General features: G+C 42.2%; 1 protein-coding gene across 16 annotated transcripts in view; it reads left to right on the top strand.

The window, feature by feature from the left end:
* CD44 (CD44 molecule (IN blood group)) overlaps window positions 1–18,187 on the top strand; it is a 97,938-nt gene that overhangs the window by 37,954 nt on the left and 41,797 nt on the right. For all 16 annotated transcript variants that reach the window (XM_084851397.1, XM_084851418.1, XM_084851443.1 and 13 more), the window contains exons 2-4: window positions 6,095–6,260; window positions 13,238–13,374; window positions 15,121–15,192. In XM_084851397.1, coding sequence (XP_084707523.1) covers window positions 6,095–6,260; window positions 13,238–13,374; window positions 15,121–15,192 — 375 coding nt within the window. The remainder of the gene's footprint in view (window positions 1–6,094; window positions 6,261–13,237; window positions 13,375–15,120; window positions 15,193–18,187) is intronic.

Below are 18,187 nucleotides of genomic sequence, written 5' to 3'. Positions count from 1 at the left end.
ATGCTCAGGGGCATTTCATGACTTCACATTGAATCACCAAAGTCTCATGGTCTGGGTGAGATTAATGATTAGGACAATTACAGTATGTTGTGTAATTTTTGCCTCTCTTGGGAGCCATTATTAAACAATATTGGCTTTCAGCTATGGAACATCACATGGTGTCAGGAAAATAACATAGCTATGCCAGTGCCTGCCGGCTATGAAGGGCAGAGAGAAAAGAAAATTGTTGAGGCCTAATTCTAATCTCGATGTAAATGGGATGGAACCAGTTTACGGAGATGCCGGCCAATCTGGATTAATGCATAAGGAACAGGGATACCATGTAAATTGGATGGGATGGGGAGGAGTCGTTCCCCACTCCCCGTGTTTCAGATCTCTGATTCCTCAGTTTATTATGAGGTACTGAAAAAGGAACTACAAATAGTGCTCTTAAAACGTATTGCTTTTTTTGCAACTTAATGTTGAATATATCGGAAAACAGGGGGCACGGATTCTTGATGTGACTGTTGCTCACTTGCTTAATGATATTTTTGGTTTATCATTCATCCACTACTGCAGTGGCTTTCAATTCCCTTGCTCCATGGGATCCACTTAGGGATATTAGAGAAATCTGCTGTGGATTCAAATGAGGCCGGATTCTTTGGGATTCTTTGGAATTCTTTGGAATCCAGCCTCCGGAATCCACGGCGGATCAGCCCCACTTACCTCTGCTCCGTGAGGATTCTGGCTGATTGCTCAGCTGGAGCCGTTCTCCTCTGCGCTGGTCTCCATTTTTTAAAAAATGGCGATTGGCAGGATATGCCCATAGACTTATATGCAAAATAGAGCTGTGAATCTTGCGTATAAGCCTATGGACACATAGACTTATATGCAAGATTCACGGCTCTATTTTTGTATACGTCTATGGGCACATCCTGCTGATCACCTTTTTTTTTTTTAAATGGCGATTGGCACGGAGAACGGCTCTGGCCGCCCAGGTAAGCGGCCCTCAAGCCGGGCAGCTCCGCAGAATCCTCGTGGAGCGGAGCTGTTCAGGAAGATTCTGGGGGGGGGGGGAATGGATCGCTTCCACCTCTGGGTGGATTCCTCACCGGAACAGATGGTGGGAAATCCATACATCCCTAGGTCCACTTGAAAATTGCATGTGGGGTCTCAGCAGACCAGTGAATGAACGTTTTTGTGTGTGTTAGCCTGTTCAGTATAAAAATAGACTTGATCCCCTTCATCCGAGAAAATAAATCAAGTGGAGGTTGAAGTACAGATATTCTAGACTTTTCTGCAACCTTTTTGTGAACCACTTGAGTGGAGCTTGTGGCCCAGAGGTTGAGAATCTCTGCCCTACCAAAACCTAAAATGGTGTTCCTGCCCAGCAATAAATTGCATGTGGCTGTTGTTCAGGAGAGACATTTTTGACCCTATGCTGGACCCAATGCATCACCGTATCAGCACTGTGCAGCATAAAGATCAGTTAGCAACAATAATAATAACATAAGAAGAGCCCTGCTGGATCAGACCAAGGGTCCATCTAGTCCAGCATTCTGTTCACACAGTGGCCAACCAGCTGTTGACTGGGATCCCACAAGCAGGACACAAATGAAACAGCACCCTCCCGTCCATGTTCCCAAGCAACTGGTGTACATAGGCTCACTGCCCCTGATACTGGAGGTAGTGCATAACGTCTCAGGTGGAGAGTGTTTGCACTCCAGACTCCAAGTAGTTCCCAAGCTGCTCTGTGTGTGTTTGTGTATTGTATGATGAACCTAAAATAAGCCTAGTGTGTTTCAAACATGTTCTTCTCTTGGAAAAACTAGAAGAGACAAAAGGTTCTCCAGAGCATCCTCTTCAATCTTACCTAACCAGTGATCATATTACCTGCCTGGAGGCAGAGCTAAGATGTACTCGTACTTTTTGCGGTTGGGGTGTAAGCTGTATTGTGGTGGTGAGGGTTCTTGACTCCTATCAGAACCAGTTACTACATAATCCTGTGCATGGAACCAGTGCATCTGAAGTAATTCCCATGGAGGCCAGTAAGACCTACTCCTTAGTTAGTGTGCATAAGACTTCAACCATAGTGAAAGAATAAAGATATCACTATAAATTAAAATTGCTATGCAAATGCTTAGGGACTAACAATCTAAACCAGCCTTCCCCAACTTGGCAGCCTCCAGATGTTTTGGACTTCATTTCCCATCAGCCCCAGCCAACATGGCCAATGATCAAGAATGCTGGGCACTGTAGTCCAAAACATCTGGAGGACACTGGGTTGAGGAGGGCTTGTATAGAAAGTAATGTGTATAAATACTCTGGAGAAGGCACTGTTGTTGTTGTTTTTTTAAACAACCATTTATATTTGGTATATGCAGAACCACCATATTTCTAGTATTGTTCCAAGCTTTATGCAAGATTTTTCATGTTCTGAGTTTGGGAGGTTATTTAGGAATTGCAATAAATTAACTTTTCCCCAGGAGAAGGGTGTGGTTGAGCCTAGTTTAGTTAGTAGAGCTTGAGGTTTTTCCCTCCACTCTTGAGTGCTCCACTTTTGCTTACTTATTATATTCTTTATATTGCTTCCTTATATTGCCCAGGAGATGGTTCATGCAAGCTGATGTTTCTATAGAAGTTTATCTTCTGGTGTTCTTGGGGCTCATAACATCATGATTAATGTTAGCCTCACGTGCTTGTCATTTGCTGTGAGGATGTTCTGTGTCCTTGCATAGCTGGTATAAACTACCTGATGGAATTTTACATGTGAACGTAGATGGGAGTCACAGAACCACTGTCCTGAGATAAAAGAGTGTAAAAAGGCTCACAGAATAGGGATGTACTTCCTATGGTAGCAGCTATTGCTGTCTACATCTAGAGACCCAGCTCATAATTTGGAAACAATGAATTTAAAGAAAGATAGTGAGTAATGAAATATTTCCAAATGTTAATACTGATTTCGTATTTGTATTAAAGAAACCATAGTGCTGAAAGAAATTATTTAATGGCAGGCCTGAAAAGGCAAGAGCAGGCAAGTCTTCTGATTATTCTGCCACACATTTATAATCTCTTTATTGCACAATGGACAAAAAACAGTTTTAAAAATGAAGAAGAATTTAGGAGACTAGCTTGAAAAGAACAATATAAATTTGAATGAAGTTGCAGGAATACCACCTTGAAATTTTGGTGATAGCACAGCCTTGTTAAAAAACAATAATACTAGTCTGCTAAGAGGTTAGTAGTCTGTGTTTCCATGCTGGCCACAGAAAGGTGGGGCAGCAGGCGAAGACCAGCATGGAAACACAGACTTGTTTAAAAACACAGACAAAAACTTCCACCAAGTGGAGTGATGGACATGGAACAGAGCAATCCATCCCTCTTCTGCAACACTACTGAATTTCCGTGTTGGGCATGGGAAGAGAATCGTTTTTAACATAGGAAACCAAGGAGGCTGGTGGAAGGGGGATGGAGCATTCTATCCCACCTCTGTCAGGCGTCAGCACGCTCACTCACCTGCATGGCATTCCTGCTCACCTGATGTGACCAGGTGAATTGTTAAATACCACCCTGTGATCACATATCTGTTTGAGATTGAATAAACGCTTGGGAATCAGCAATGTCAGGATAGCTTCAGATATGTGTGCCTTAGTTTTACAACAGTACATATACATAAACCTTTGTGTGTGTGTGTGTGTGTGTGTGTGCCAGCTACTGTTGCTTGCAGCGTTTCAAAGAGAAATATTGTCATCAGCAACAGTATTTATTCTTTTTGTCTAAAACAACAACAACCACGCCAAGAGACTCAGTACAGTTTAAAACACAGAAGAAAATCTGAACCCTGCCTACAATGGCTTACAATCTAACAAGTAAAAAAACAACAGCCCACAAACTAATCTATATATAGTAGTTAGTTTCAAACATTCTACCTTTTTGTCACGCTATGAGCGATACTGCTCAGCATGTGACAAAGAACTAGAATGCTCGAAAGTACTTCAGGAGAGAGGGGGAACTATCTTCAACTATGCATAGCTGTCCCATGCATCCAGAACTCAGAATTCATGGGCTTTTAGGGTTGCCAACTTTTTTTTAATCAGCCCTGCTCCTGTATCTTTACCAGCAGCTTGGCCTGTGGACATTAGCAAATGATAAAACTCCATGTTGTAAAAACGTTCACCTGTTGATGTTGCTCAAGCTGTGGTTGATGACACATGCTGAGGTTTTCCTAGTCAGCAAGTAGCTTCCTTCCTCCTCCTTTCTTCTTCAGCATATCATACCACGAGTGTAACAGCTTCATAATCTATCTCTCCTGTCAGGGAAAAAGAATATTCAGCATGGTGCTGAGGGCCCAGCTTGACACCAGTTTCCTCCTAATATATGTCCTGGTTGGGTATATTTTCTGATGCAAAGGTATAATTTGAAACGAAACCAGTGCCAGGAGAAGGGTTGGAATATTGATACTGAAGATCTTAGAGTACAAATAACACAGCAGAGGTGTTTCAGTAGATAGTGACACAGTCTTAAATACTCTTCTTCTGTAGTAAGAGGGAGAGTAGGCAGCAGTATGAAGTCCCAGAGCAGAGGCAGGGGGAAGGTGGAAGAGACAAAACAAAAAGTCTGAAGTGAAAATAACATGGGTAAGGCAGAAGGGGGGCAGGCGGAGTGGAGTAAGACGCCTGCAGTATTCCTCCACCCACCCTGTCTGTGGACTTTAGGAGCCTTTTCTAGATTTATTTAATTAAAGGTGCAATCCTATGTATGTTTTGACAGAAAAAATTCCCACAACTCCCAGCATTCCCTAGCCAGCTGGGAAATCCTTCAGAAATCCATATCAGGTGCAATATTGACAGCAGCAAACCCAGAATTACTAATTTTTTAAAAAAACAACAACACTTTGCTCCTGCTCATGTTTCACTCAGATGCAGCATATGGCATGGAGTGGAAGGCTACAGTCAGGCTAATGTTAGGCTTGTCTTTCTGGGGGTGATCTGTCCTTCTCACCCTCAGACTATAACTGGTTTATGCCACTCCCAGCCCAAAGGGAAATGCATTACAAAATTCCAGTTTAAGGAATGATTAAGTTGTGGACATCTGCAAATTTGGCACATGGAATATCCTTTAATACTTGTGACCACAGTCTGGCCCCTGATGAAGCACAAATAGAGATTTATGCATTCCTGTTCTTCTGCAGTCTGGACAAGTCCAGGGTTGCCTTGGAAGTTGAAAAATAAACTTAACCATGTTGGGCAAGAACGCCACCTGCTCCCATCTTGGAATCCAAGCACGACTTGGGTTCTGCTTGCAGAAGATGTATCCTTTGCAAATGCTAGTTCTGCTCTTTAGCAGTGAGCTATCTATCCCTCCTAAACACTTTGGATGAACCTCATTAACTTTGCTAATCAAACTGATAAGTTGTTTCAAGTCTAAGAGAAGATACTGTTCTACAGCACTTCCTCTTTTCCTGATGTACTGCTGAGTCTGAGGCAAAAAAAAAGCGTTTTGAACCAAAGCCAGTGCTGAGAGAGGGCTTATGGTAATGATAATGGCGATATTATGGATTATGAAGACGTATATCAAGAAGAAACTAGGTCCATTACAAAGTTTGGGAGACTACATTTACAACATAAAAGAACAATTCCCAGTTCCCAAGGCTGTTTTCTGTTGTCCAGTCCAACATGATGCAGATAGAAAGATACGTTTCCACATGTGAAGTAAAAAAAACAAGTTACAAATCTCCTCAAATTGTTATGGTTTACTTAAAATGATTGTGGTCAGATAAAGGGTTCAGTAATTTCATTAACTGGAAAAGACCCTGATATTGGGAAAGATTGAAGGCAAAAGGAGAAGGGGACGGCAGAGGATGAGATGGCTAGATAGCATCACCGATGCAATGAACATGAACTTGAGCACACTCCAGGAGAGAGCGGAGGACAGGAAGGCCTGGCGTGCTATGGTCCACGGGGTCACGAAGAGTCGGACATGACTTAACGACTGAACAACAACAATTTCATTATTGGGCTTTAGAAACAGCCAAACATCTGAAATGGTGTTTAAACAACTTTGTAACAGCCAGTCTCTTTATCTAATCTTGTCTTTGTTTTTCTTGAATGAACAGGTTTGAATATAAGTTGCAGATATGGAGGTGTTTTCCATGTTGAGAAAAATCGCCGCTACAGCCTCACCAGAGACGACGCTGTTGAGCTTTGCAAAGCCCTCAACAGCACCATCCCAACATGGGAACAGATGGAGAAGGCTTACACCCTTGGGCTTGAAACTTGCAGGTAGGAAATCTGAATGCCATTTTTGGCAGAAAGATGAGCTATAAATTTAATAAATAAAATTAAAATTAAATACAGGAAACACAGGGTGGAGGTAGTTGTACTTTCAAAGGGGGTGGACACTTTTTTCAGCTGCCGGTCGAGCTCTGCTTCCCCTACTCATTCCTCAACCAACGCATGTATAATCCATGGATTGAAAGTGTCCCTTCATGCTTTTGGCAAAGTGTCCACTTTAATCCTCCCTTCCACCACAGTACACAGTATGTTTATCCACTCCCAACATTTGTTCAATGTCTTTTTTGTTACTATTTATTTAAAGGCTGATGATTATAGCAAGAATCTAAATAGTCTTTTAGGCTAGTAGTCTTTCTTCAAACCTTTCAGACTCTGGGCCCAACTTAAAATGAAGCCCAGCCTGCATTATAAGACCCATTTTGGGGGTTGTTGTTCAGTCGTTCAGTCGTGTCTGACTCTTCGTGACCCCATGGACCATAGCACGCCAGGCCTTCCTGTCCTGCGCTCTCTCCCGGAGCGTGCTCAAGTTCATATTCATTGCATCCGTGATGCTATCTAGCCATCTCATCCTCTGCTGTCCCCTTCTCCTTTTGCCTTCAGTCTTTCCCAGCATCAGGGTCTTTTCCAGGGAGTTTTCTCTTCGCATTAGGTGGCCAAAATATTGGAGCTTCAGCTTCATTATCTGTCCTTCCAATGAGCACTCAGGGTTGATTTCCTTTAGGATGGACTGATTTGACCACCTTGCAGTCCAGGGGACTCGTAAGAGTCTTCTCCAGCACCACAGTTCGAAAGCATCAATTCTTCGGCGCTCAGCCTTCCTTATAGTCCAGCTCTCACAGCCATACATTACTACTGGGAAAACCATAGCTTTGATTAGACGGACCTTTGTCGGCAAGGTGATGTCTCTGCTTCTTACTATGCTGTCTAGGTTGGCCATAGCTTTCCTCCCAAGGAGCAAGCGTCTTTTAATTTCATGGCTACAGTCACCGTCTGCGGTGATCTTGGAGCCCAAGAAAGTAAAATCTGTCACTGCTTCCATTTCTTCCCCTTCTATATGCCAGGAAGTGATGGGGCCAGATGCCATGATCTTCGTTTTTTTAATGTTGAGTTTCAAACCAGCTTTTAAACTCTCCTCTTTCACCCTCAACAAGAGGCTCTTGAGATCCTCTTTGCTTTCTGCCATTAGGGTGGTATCGTCTGCATATCGGAGGTTATTGATAATTCTCCCAGCAATCTTAATTCCGACCTCTGATTCATCCAACCCGGCATTTCTCATGATGTACTCTGCATATAAGTTAAATAAGCAGGGTGACAATATGCAACCTTGTCGTACTCCTTTCCCAATTTTGAACCAATCGGTTGTTCCATGTCTGGTTCTTACTGTTGCTTCTTGACCCTCGTACAGGTTTCTCAGGAGACAGGTAAGGTGGTCTGGTACTCCCATCACTTTAAGAATTTGCCACAGTTTGTTGTGATCCACACAATCAAAGGCTTTAGCGTAGTCAATGAAGCAGAAATAGAGGTTTTTCTGGAATTCTCTTGCTTTCTCCATGATGCAGCGAATGTTGGCGATTTGATCTCTAGTTCCTCTGCCTCTTCTAAACCCCGCTTGTACTTCCGGTAGTTCTCGGTTCGCATACTGCTGAAGCCTAGCTTGTAGGATTTTGAGCATCACCTTGCTGGCATGTGAAATGAGCGCAATTGTGCAGTAGTTTGAACACTCTTTGGCGTTGCCCTTCGTTGGAATTGGAATGTAAACTGACCTTTTCCAGTCTTGTGGCCACTGTTGAGTGTTCCAGATTTGTTGGCATATTGAATGCAGCACTTTAACAGCATCATCTTTTAGGATTTTAAATAGCTCGGCTGGAATTCTGTCATCTCCGCTAGCTTTGTTGTTACTAATGCTTCCTAAGGCCCACTTGACTTCACTCTCTAGGATGTCCGGCTCAAGTTCAGTGACCGCACTATCATGGCTATCAGGGACATTCAGATCTTTCCTGTATAGTTCTTCTGTGTATTCTTGCCACCTCTTCTTAATCTCATCTGCTTCTGTTAGGTCCCTGCCTTCTTTGTCCTTTATCATGCCCGTCTTTGCACAAAACGTTCCCTTGAGATCTCCAATTTTCTTGAAGAGATCTCTAGTCTTTCCCATTCTGTTGTTTTCCTCGATTTCTTTGCATTGTTCATTTAAGAAGGCCTTCTTGTCTTCTTGTCAAGCATTTTGGGGGTACCTCCTATTTTTCCTACTCTTTCTTTTTCTGGTTTTAACCCTTCTCTCCCAGTGTTTGTCTTTTTCTTTCTCTCCTTCCAACTTTTTCTGTTTATTGCAAGAACATCTTTACAAAGAAAATGGTGATCCAGCTGGCGCAACCCCTCTTAAATCGGGGTGCACCCTGTTGTGGGTCACTCACAAGCCCCCAGCTGAAGAGCCATGTGTTCAAAGCACTTGCTCACAAACATTATTTCAGTAATCCTTAGAACAAGCCTGGGAGTATGGGAATATAATTGTCTCTATACTTCAGGTGTGGAGGCTGGGAGAGAATTGTGGCTTGCCCTTAAGGCCACCTAGTGAGTACACAGCTGAGGCAAGACTTGAGTCAGAGACTTCATAGCTCATACTGTTTATCACACTATTAGTCACTATACTCTCATCAGCAGTATTGCAGATACATTCGATAAATATTTACCAATCTTCCAGCCCACCTACATAGATAGACATATGCACCGAAGGACAGAGTGGTTTAGCAGGTTCATTGTCTGGAAGGAACTGCTCCTTGCCTTAGGTGATTGCATGGCTTAAAGGTAGCATAGTAAGTTAATATATTAAATAAGCTGTAGACTACTTTCTCTGTGAGTGTTTGTGAGCATTAATGAGTCTCTGATGATCCACATCACACTGAAGAAAAACAAACTGATAAAATGCCACTTTTTAAAAATATATCATTTTAAATTTTTTGTTTCCCAATGCAGTCGTTCGGACCAATTACAATACTTCAACTTAACAGACATAGTATATCTAAGGCTGCTAGATCACCTGGCCTAACTCTATTCCAAAAATTGATAAAATGGTATTGAACTTCTTTAGAAAGTCTGGAAGTTCACTTTCCCCTCTCATAGCAATGGATAAATTATTGTTTTATTCATCACCATGATAGCCCAAATCTTCTTTATGCACTGTACAAGAATGTTATATATATTGTACAAGCATTTTCTATGAGAACCCTTGCAGCTAACTAATATATATAACTCACCACCAGCACTAAATAGTACCTTCATGTTCTGTACTGTAGAACTCTGTACTCTCTTGGAAAGTTGAATTCTTGTTGCTTTTGAATCTTTACATGATGTGCATGTTCTTCTTGCTTTTTTAGTTCATATAATGTTTGGGCTTGTATGAGGATACTTTCAGTATAGTAGGGTTAAATACAAATTCATTGCTGTGGAAAGCTTAATTAGTATAGAAAGCCAGGTACAGTTGATGAAATTATTGTTATTATTATTATTATTATTATTATTATTATAACTGAACATCATAAACGTCAAGCACACATTATTAGCTGAATAACTTCCAGGAGGCATTCTTGAAAGGTCTCCTATAGTGCCGTTTGCCGTTATGACCAGACTTGCATCACTATTAGTTTTTTTTGGAGGGGATGGGATATACATTAAGGGATGTAAATTGATAGGCAGAACTGTTGAAGGAAGAAAATTAATGGGTTGGATCCTGATTTAGGCATGTGGTGGAAGTGGACTTCCTTGGAAGCCCATCAAGCCCCTCGAAAATAATACACAGAGGGCTGGGGGACCCTGCTCAGTGTGGTAGGAGATGGTGCAGAGGAAAGAGGGGATCCCTAAAAATCAGGCAGAGGCACTTTCCTGGCTTGTGTGTAGAGAAATCCTATCTTGCCTCAGTTATGCATGCACTAAGTTCATCTAGAGGGGCCGCGGTGGCTTAGTGGTTAAGAAGACGCTGAATTGCAGACCGGAAGGTCAGCAGGACAGCAGTTCGAGACCTGAGTGCTGCGTGACGGAGTGAGCTCCCGTCTTCAGTCCCAGCTCCTGCCAACCTAGCAGTTCGAAAGCAAGAAATTGCAAGTAGATAAATAGGTACTGCCTCGGCGGGAAAGGTAACAGCGTTCCATGCACCTCGGTGTTCAGTCATGCCGGCCACATGACCACGGAAGCGTCTTCGGACAGCGCTGGCTCTTCGGCTTAGAAACGGGGATGAGCACCGCACCCTAGAGTCGGACACGACTGGTTGGGGACACCTTTACCTTTTAAGTTCATCTAGACTACCATAATGTGCTCTACACGGGGCTGCCTTTGAAGATGATTCGAAAACTTCATTTGGTACAGAATGTGCCTTCTCAGGCACTCGTTGGTTCTATAGTTGAATCATATTACACCAATACTACACTGGTTGCCACTGCATTTCCAGGTACAATTCAAAGTGCTGTTTTTGATATTTAAAGCCCTAAGTGATTTGGGACCAGATTATTGGAATGACTGCCTTTACCCATATGAACCTTCCTACATTTTAAGATCAGCTTCGGAAGCCCTGCTTGTTTGCCTGCTATTAAGATTAGCTTAAATAAACAAACAAACAAATAAATAATAAATAAATCAGCCTAATTCTATACACATTCATTTGGAAATCAGTCCCAATGAGTTCAGTGAGATTTACTCCAAGTATCTATTCACAGATACTGAGCAATATATACAGTATACAAATGGAATAGAAAATGAATGTGAATGTGAGTCAGCTGGGTATAAATATAAATGGTTTTACTAGATTATAAAGAAGGAATACTAGTTTTTGCATTGCCATAAACTATGTAAAACTAATAGGAAACACTGATGTGTTAGCTAAGTTATTTTCTTAACAATTAACATTTCATACTGTAAAGTCATGCTGTGATGTGAACCAGGTGGACATAAATCACGAAGTGGACTATAGTTTTCTGGGTCTCATTTAAGAGTGAACCATAGTCTTCACAACAGCCATGTCTGATTTTTCTGCGTGATCAGTAGCAATTCTTTAAAAGGGTGATGGGTGGAGGGCAGAGACACTCGTTCACATTTAATCACCCTTCTCAGCAAAGGAAATCTAAGGGAAACTAGTAAAACTGGAGGAATTAGACATTTGATATAGAATTGCAAAATATCCACAACCGGTTACAACATTTTACTAACCACCCATTTCATTGAAACTTCAGCCTGATTTACAAGCTTCCATGTATTCCGAAAAGCCCTGTGCTCAGTACAGAATAACAAGGGGGACATGAAGTATTTTAGCCAGCATTCCATGGGTAAATTATTGCTACATCTCAGCATTTTATTAAAGCTTTACAATTTTTAGAGGGTGGTGTGTTTTTCATCATCCCTGCACGTAAACTAGAACTCGATCCTTGCCTCTCCTTCATAACTATGTTCTGTCCTTGTTGGCAATAGCATTGTCAGTTTGTTAATGCTGATCAGTTGGAAAATGTAGGGAGTGTGGATTCGTGGAATCACAGAGCTGAAAGAGACTGCATAAAACTGCCTATTATAACCCTTTGTACAATATGGGACAGTCCACCCTTTAATAACCCTCTGGTCAATCTCTGGAATTCAAAACACAGTGTCTACAAAGCAAATAGTTTCAGATGTTCCAAGCCAGTGGATCAGGAAATTGGACTTCTCTTAAATACAGCACGCTAACACAGTTCCTACATAGCAATACCTATCTGATTGTTACACACAAAGAATATATGAAGCTGCCTTATATTGAGTGAGGCCATTGGTCTGCCTAACCCAATGCTATCTAAGTTGATTGCAGTTGCTTTCTAGGTTTTTATTCAGAGGTCTTTCTCAGCCCAGCTTGCTGAGATTCTTTGAAATATTGATATCAGGGATACCTGATGCACACAAAGGTACGTGCTATATAACAGTATGGGTCCTTCCATTTGCTGCAATAAACAGCTCTGATTTTTTTAAAAATTGGAACCTGTGATAAGCTTGGTTCCATAGCTTAAGAAGATAACATGGTGGTTTTTATTAAATAGGTTTGCAACAACAAGCAGTTCTTTGCTGGAGCTCTCCCAGCCAGTCCAGGCTCCACCCCCTCACCCCACTCTCCAGAGAGCACCTCTAAATTCCCATCCCAGTGTTTCTTGTAAGGAAATGTCTCTAAATTACTGCAAGCACTACAGAACCCGTTGTAGCTTATGCATTTACTACTTCCTCAAGGAGTCTACTCTTTTAGCTATCTAATTTAAACTGTATCATAAGTCTACAGGTGATTTGAATTCAGGATGGACAATTAAATGTAGGTACAAAAAAAGGTATCTACAAATCTTTCACTTCATTGTCCACCCTACATCATACTAGGTCTGTTAAGCCATACATCGTACAAATACAGTACAAATTAAATAATATGTAGATTTATAATACAGTACAATACTTATTTTATCTGTATTGTATTTGTATTGTATTATAAGAATTAATCTACAGGGTGGGAAATGAGATTCCTTCACAGATGTTCTATCATAATATATAGTTCTGGGTACATTTGTTATATACATACAAATATATATATATATATATATATATATATATATTTGTTATATATAGGGTGGGCAGACTTTAGGTGTACAGGATCTACATTGCTTTTTTACTAGAACTCTGAGGTCCAACAATGAGACCCAGGTGCAAAATACATACACTGAGAATTAAAGAATTCTGAGCCCAAGAATTTCTTCTAAATAGTTCTTCTACACAAATATCCAATCCTGGTTATCCCAATCTTTCTTCAATTCATTAGAGTGAATTAGAGCATTGGTAGGGGAGTCATTTTATTGCTCCTATTCTTAAACAACTGGAAATCAGATAAATCCTTGTTGACTTATTGCAAATCAGCTAGAGATCTACCAGTAGATACTTATCTACCTTCTGCCCACTAATATGATTATGTCTCTTTTTTCTAGATATGGTTATATAGAAGACAAAATTGTAATTCCCCGACATACTCCTTATCACCTCTGTGCAGCAAATAATACTGGGATTTACATACTTACATCAAATATATCTGACCGATATGATACCTACTGCTTCAATGCATCAGGTATGTCTTGGTTTCTTCATATACTTTCCCATGGACATATTTCAGGGTCACACATGCAGTGCCTCATTTTGTTTGCTGAAAAAAGGTTCTGTGTTACATTTTATGAAACAGAAGAAACAAGAGATGAGAGGAGCTCAACATGTGCTAAGAAGGAACAGTTTATTGTAGGTCTGCATATCTTGTGACACACCAACCTGAACAAAGCCAGCCAGCCATATATTGTGGTCTAACAGGAGCTTCAAAGCTCCCTTGTTTTTGTAGTCCTTGGCAGGCAAAACAAACAAACGAAATAAAAAACAAAAAGAACCCTTTCTTTTGGAAAGGGTTCTGCTCACTAGGTGAGCAGAACCCTTTCACTATGCATGGTTTACCATATCACAGTCTGTGTCAGACTTATCTTCACACCAGAGATTCTGTTCTCAGCTGAGCTCTGATATCCAAAGTGAGTTTAGCTAGGAGAAAAGCCCTTGGGGAGAATGGCTATAGACAGGTAAGTGGTAAGCACAGGGAGGGTTCAACTCCCATGACCCATGTGCTCCTTGTACTCTAAAATTGGGTCCCCACCCTCTGCTTTACATGTGATTGTGGCAGGCCTCAATGGCTACTTCTGTCACTATCTTGTCTAATCTGACTTAGTGGAATAAAGGTCTGAAGATAGGCAAGTGGGGCAGGCAGGAGCCCAAAGAGTTCTGAGAAACAAACAGCTGAACTGCAGTCCACATGGGGCTGACATGTCCAAGAAAACTTATATGTGGCTGAAGTTCAATCAGAGCCCAAGAAAATCACATTGCCATTTGACCCTGTTCTGACTAAAACCAGCAATTGTTCTGACTACAACTTCCTTGAGCTTTTACGATGGTTAGGAAGTAGATGCTGTTTCCCGTAGACACAAAGGATACAGATGTTAGCCTCATGCAAATTTTAGATGTTAACCGTTGGCAAATTTTTCAAGGTTTATGTTCTTTCTGTTTTAATAATGTATTCAGCCTTTTTTTTTTACAAAAACAAAAGCCCACACATAGTATGAATGGGTACAGTATATATGCTGACTCCCAATTCTAGTCCCCGCAGCAACAGATGAACATTTAGGAGACTTTGTGTTGTATATGGGATGATGAGTTCTCAGTTGAAACCTGGTGCAAAGTCAGGGTGGAATCCAGTGGGGTGCTTACATCTCTGCCGATTCTCCTACGCCCCACCAGTTTCGTTGTGCAAGTGGCCCCCACCGATAACACAACATCAATTTAGTGCTTCGAAGGCAACCCCAAATGAGCAGAAATGCTCATGTTTGGATGGAAGGAGGCAGGTCAGCGGAGCTCACATAAGGGAGTTCCACTGACCTGCGTTTCTGCTGATTTGGGGGTTTTCTCTAGGAAGCACTAAGTCTCCCTTGTGTAGCTGTGGATTCTGCTTGCGTAGCAGAATCGGCAGGGCCAACTGCTTGCGGAAGGGAATTGGCAGGGCAGAAAGGAATCGGTGAGGCGTAAGGGCAGTATCCAATGGGACCTATACATGTTTCCACTCATTTGGGGGTTTGCCCCTGGAAGTGCTTCATCACGTTCCGTGAGCAGTAGGGGCTGCTTGCGGACCGGAACCAGCGAGGCTGGCTGCGTGTGCATGGGCTCCATTGGATGCTGCCTAAAGTGCCCCCTTGGATTTACCCTCAGTTTTGTTTTCACTTCCTGTTCCTTTATTGCTTTTTACAGAAACTAACCAGATAATATTCTGATGTTTTCTCCCCTTTAGAACAAAGAGATATAGATTGTGACCCAGTGGTAAAGTTATACTCCGTTTGGCCGAATAATGAAAGCAATATAGGTAAAAATTGAATTTCATACGTGTTATGTTGGGATATACTTTATAGATTGGATATAAGACTTACAAACTGTTAATATGTCAGAAGAAAACATATCCAGAGAATTTATATAAAATTATGAATACATTTTAGAGGAGAAACCTAATTTACTATGATTTGATAGTATAATCATCTACCTAAGTTTGAAACCATTTATTTTCTACTTATTCACTAGAATTAGGTTTTATAAAGCCAGTCTGAGCTATTAAAAATAATCCATATTATTGTTAAACTATACAAGTGAGGCCCCGCAACAAAATGTTGCTTGTGGGCGTTTCTGCCATCTGGCTTCTCCCCCACCAGCTATTTCTTGGCTTAGAGCCTTGATGTGTATGTTCCTTTTGCATACATTATAAGAACCTTCAGAAAGCAGAAGTATAGTTGCCTTTGTGTGTCTGCTTTCTTGATGCTTTTTTCTACATGCAGTGCTTTCCTTGGGCAATGCTGAAACACATTATCAGTGTGGAATACTGGACACATTTGATAAAACACAGTAATTGCACTGTCAATAATGACATGGGCTTGATTGTCAGTCCTGAAGCAGTTGGATAGACCAATATTAGCTTGACTACAATATTAAGGACACTAAGTGTTTTCATGTATCTAAAAAGCTGTCAAACCTGTCTATCAAAAATCATTGAAGAAAGATCAAGAAACAAGTTGCAGCAACATACTGAATGGATGTCGCGCAACAAATAGAACAGTTGGAAAATTTATTTCTCTTTTTCTTAGAATATTTGTAATATCCTTTATTCTTAGAACCCTTAAGTACACAGCTGCAGTCCTATATACTAGCCTTCCCTAACCTGGTGCCCTCCAGATTTTTTGGACTACAACTCCCAGCATTCCTGACCATGCTGGTTGGGGCCAATGGAAGTTGAAATCCAAACATCTGGAGGGCACCAAGTTGGGGAAGGCTATTTAGATCATTAGTTCCTAAACATTTGCACTACTACACACATTTACTTGGCAGAAAGTCCTACAGAAGTTAATGGGACTTCTAAGTAGACATGCATAGGATTGCAGTGTAAGCCTTGCAAACTGTGTCCAAAATTGACTACATGTCTCTTCTAACCCAGGGAAGTCTGCACATACAGGGCCTTCTGCACTGTGCTCTGTGTTGGAAAACATTTTGGGTAGTATCCAACGGTGTCATTCTGCAAACATGAATAGTACTAGCGGAGCTCTGAGCAACCTTTCTGTTGTGCAAGCAGCTTCCCATTAGACAGGTTCTACAACAGGCTGCACAAGAGTTATGCGCAACCATTTGCACCATGGGTTGTACAAGTGTAATGTGCAACCGCACTTGCACAAATGTAACTTTAGTCTCTTCTTGCGCATAGTTTGGAACCCAATTTCCACTAGCGCAGCATTGTTTGCGCTAACGGAATTACACAGGTGGATAGTGCCCTTTGCTCTCCTAGTGGCACATGACATTGTATATATGGTACATTCCATCTGTCTCCAAAGAGACTGTTCTTTTCCGTCGTCCAGCGGAGATTTTCTGAGTGGTTCGCGGCCTGTTAAATTCTGGGCCAGGGAGAGAGACGGTGGAACCCTTGGTGGCACACTGTGATAAGTTTGCAAGGCACTTTGAAGATAAAGTCGCTCAGATTCGTCATGAATTGGACACCACGATTAATGCAGTTCCATTGGTAGAGGTGTTCAGAGCACCGTCTGGTCCAGTTTTATTGGCTGAGTTTCAGTTACTGAGGCCTGAGGATGCGGACAAGGTGCTTGGCCAAGTCCGATAGGCCACTTGTGTGCTTGACCCTTGCCCTTCATGGCTTATTAAATCAAACAAAGAGGAGATGTCCGGCTGGGTCCAGGAGGTTGTAAATTCCTCCTTGAGAGAGGGAATGGTGCCTGCCACTTTAAAAGAGGTGGTAATTAGACCACTCCTGAAAAAGCCTAACCTGGACCCAGAGGATGTTAACAATTATAGGCCAGTGGCCAACATCCCCTTCCTGGGCAAGGTGCTTGAGCGGGTGGTTGTAGGACAGCTCCAGGCACTCTTGAATGAAACGGATTATCTAGATCCATTTCAGTCAGGCTTCAGGCCTGGTTTTGGAACGGAAACTGCATTGGCCGCCCTGTGGGATGACCTCTGCTGGGAGAGGGACAGGGGGAGTGCGATCCTGTTGATTCTTCTGGACCTCTCAGCGGCTTTCGATACCATCGACCATGATATCCTTCTGGATAGGTTGTCTGGGTTGGGATTTGGAGGCACTGCACTGCAGTGGTTCCGCTCCTACTTGGATGGCCGATTCCAGAAGGTGGTGCTGGGGGATTATTGCTCTGTGCCATGGCAATTGTGCCATGGGGTTCCACAGGGCTCTATTTTATCCCCTATGCTGTTTAACATCTACATGAAACCGCTGGGGGAGGTTATCCGGAGGTGTGGGCTGAGGTGCCATCAATATGCGGATGACACCCAGCTCTACTTCTCTTTCTCATCAAACCCAGGTGAGGCAGTGGCTGTTCTGAATCAGTGCCTGGGCACGGTAATGGACTGGATGAGGGCCAATAAACTGAAACTCAATCCAGACAAGACGGAGGTACTGTTAGTGGGTGGTTCGTCTGCCCGGCTAGGTGATATTCAACCTGTTCTGGAGGAGGTTGCACTCCCCCTAAAGGATCACGTTCGTAGTTTGGGGATGCTCTTGGATCCAGAACTGTCACTTGAGGCACAGGTAAACTCAGTGGCACGGAGCGCTTTTTATCACCTTAGGCTGGTATACCAACTACGCCCTTATCTGGACAGAGATAGCCTAGCTACAGTTATCCATGCTCTGATAACCTCTCGTCTGGATTACTGCAATGCGTTATATGTGGGGCTGCCTTTGAAAACAGTCCGGAAACTTCAGCTGGTCCAAAATAGGGCAGCAAGATTGTTAACAGGGACTGGCCTGCGAGCTCATATTACGCCAGTACTTTTTCAGCTGCACTGACTGCCAG

Source organism: Heloderma suspectum, chromosome 1 (assembly GCF_057233095.1).
Source record: "Heloderma suspectum isolate Gila_16-S chromosome 1, 16-S_ref, whole genome shotgun sequence".
Taxonomy (NCBI): domain Eukaryota; kingdom Metazoa; phylum Chordata; class Lepidosauria; order Squamata; family Helodermatidae; genus Heloderma; species Heloderma suspectum.
This window is presented reverse-complemented; position numbering and strand designations above follow the sequence as displayed.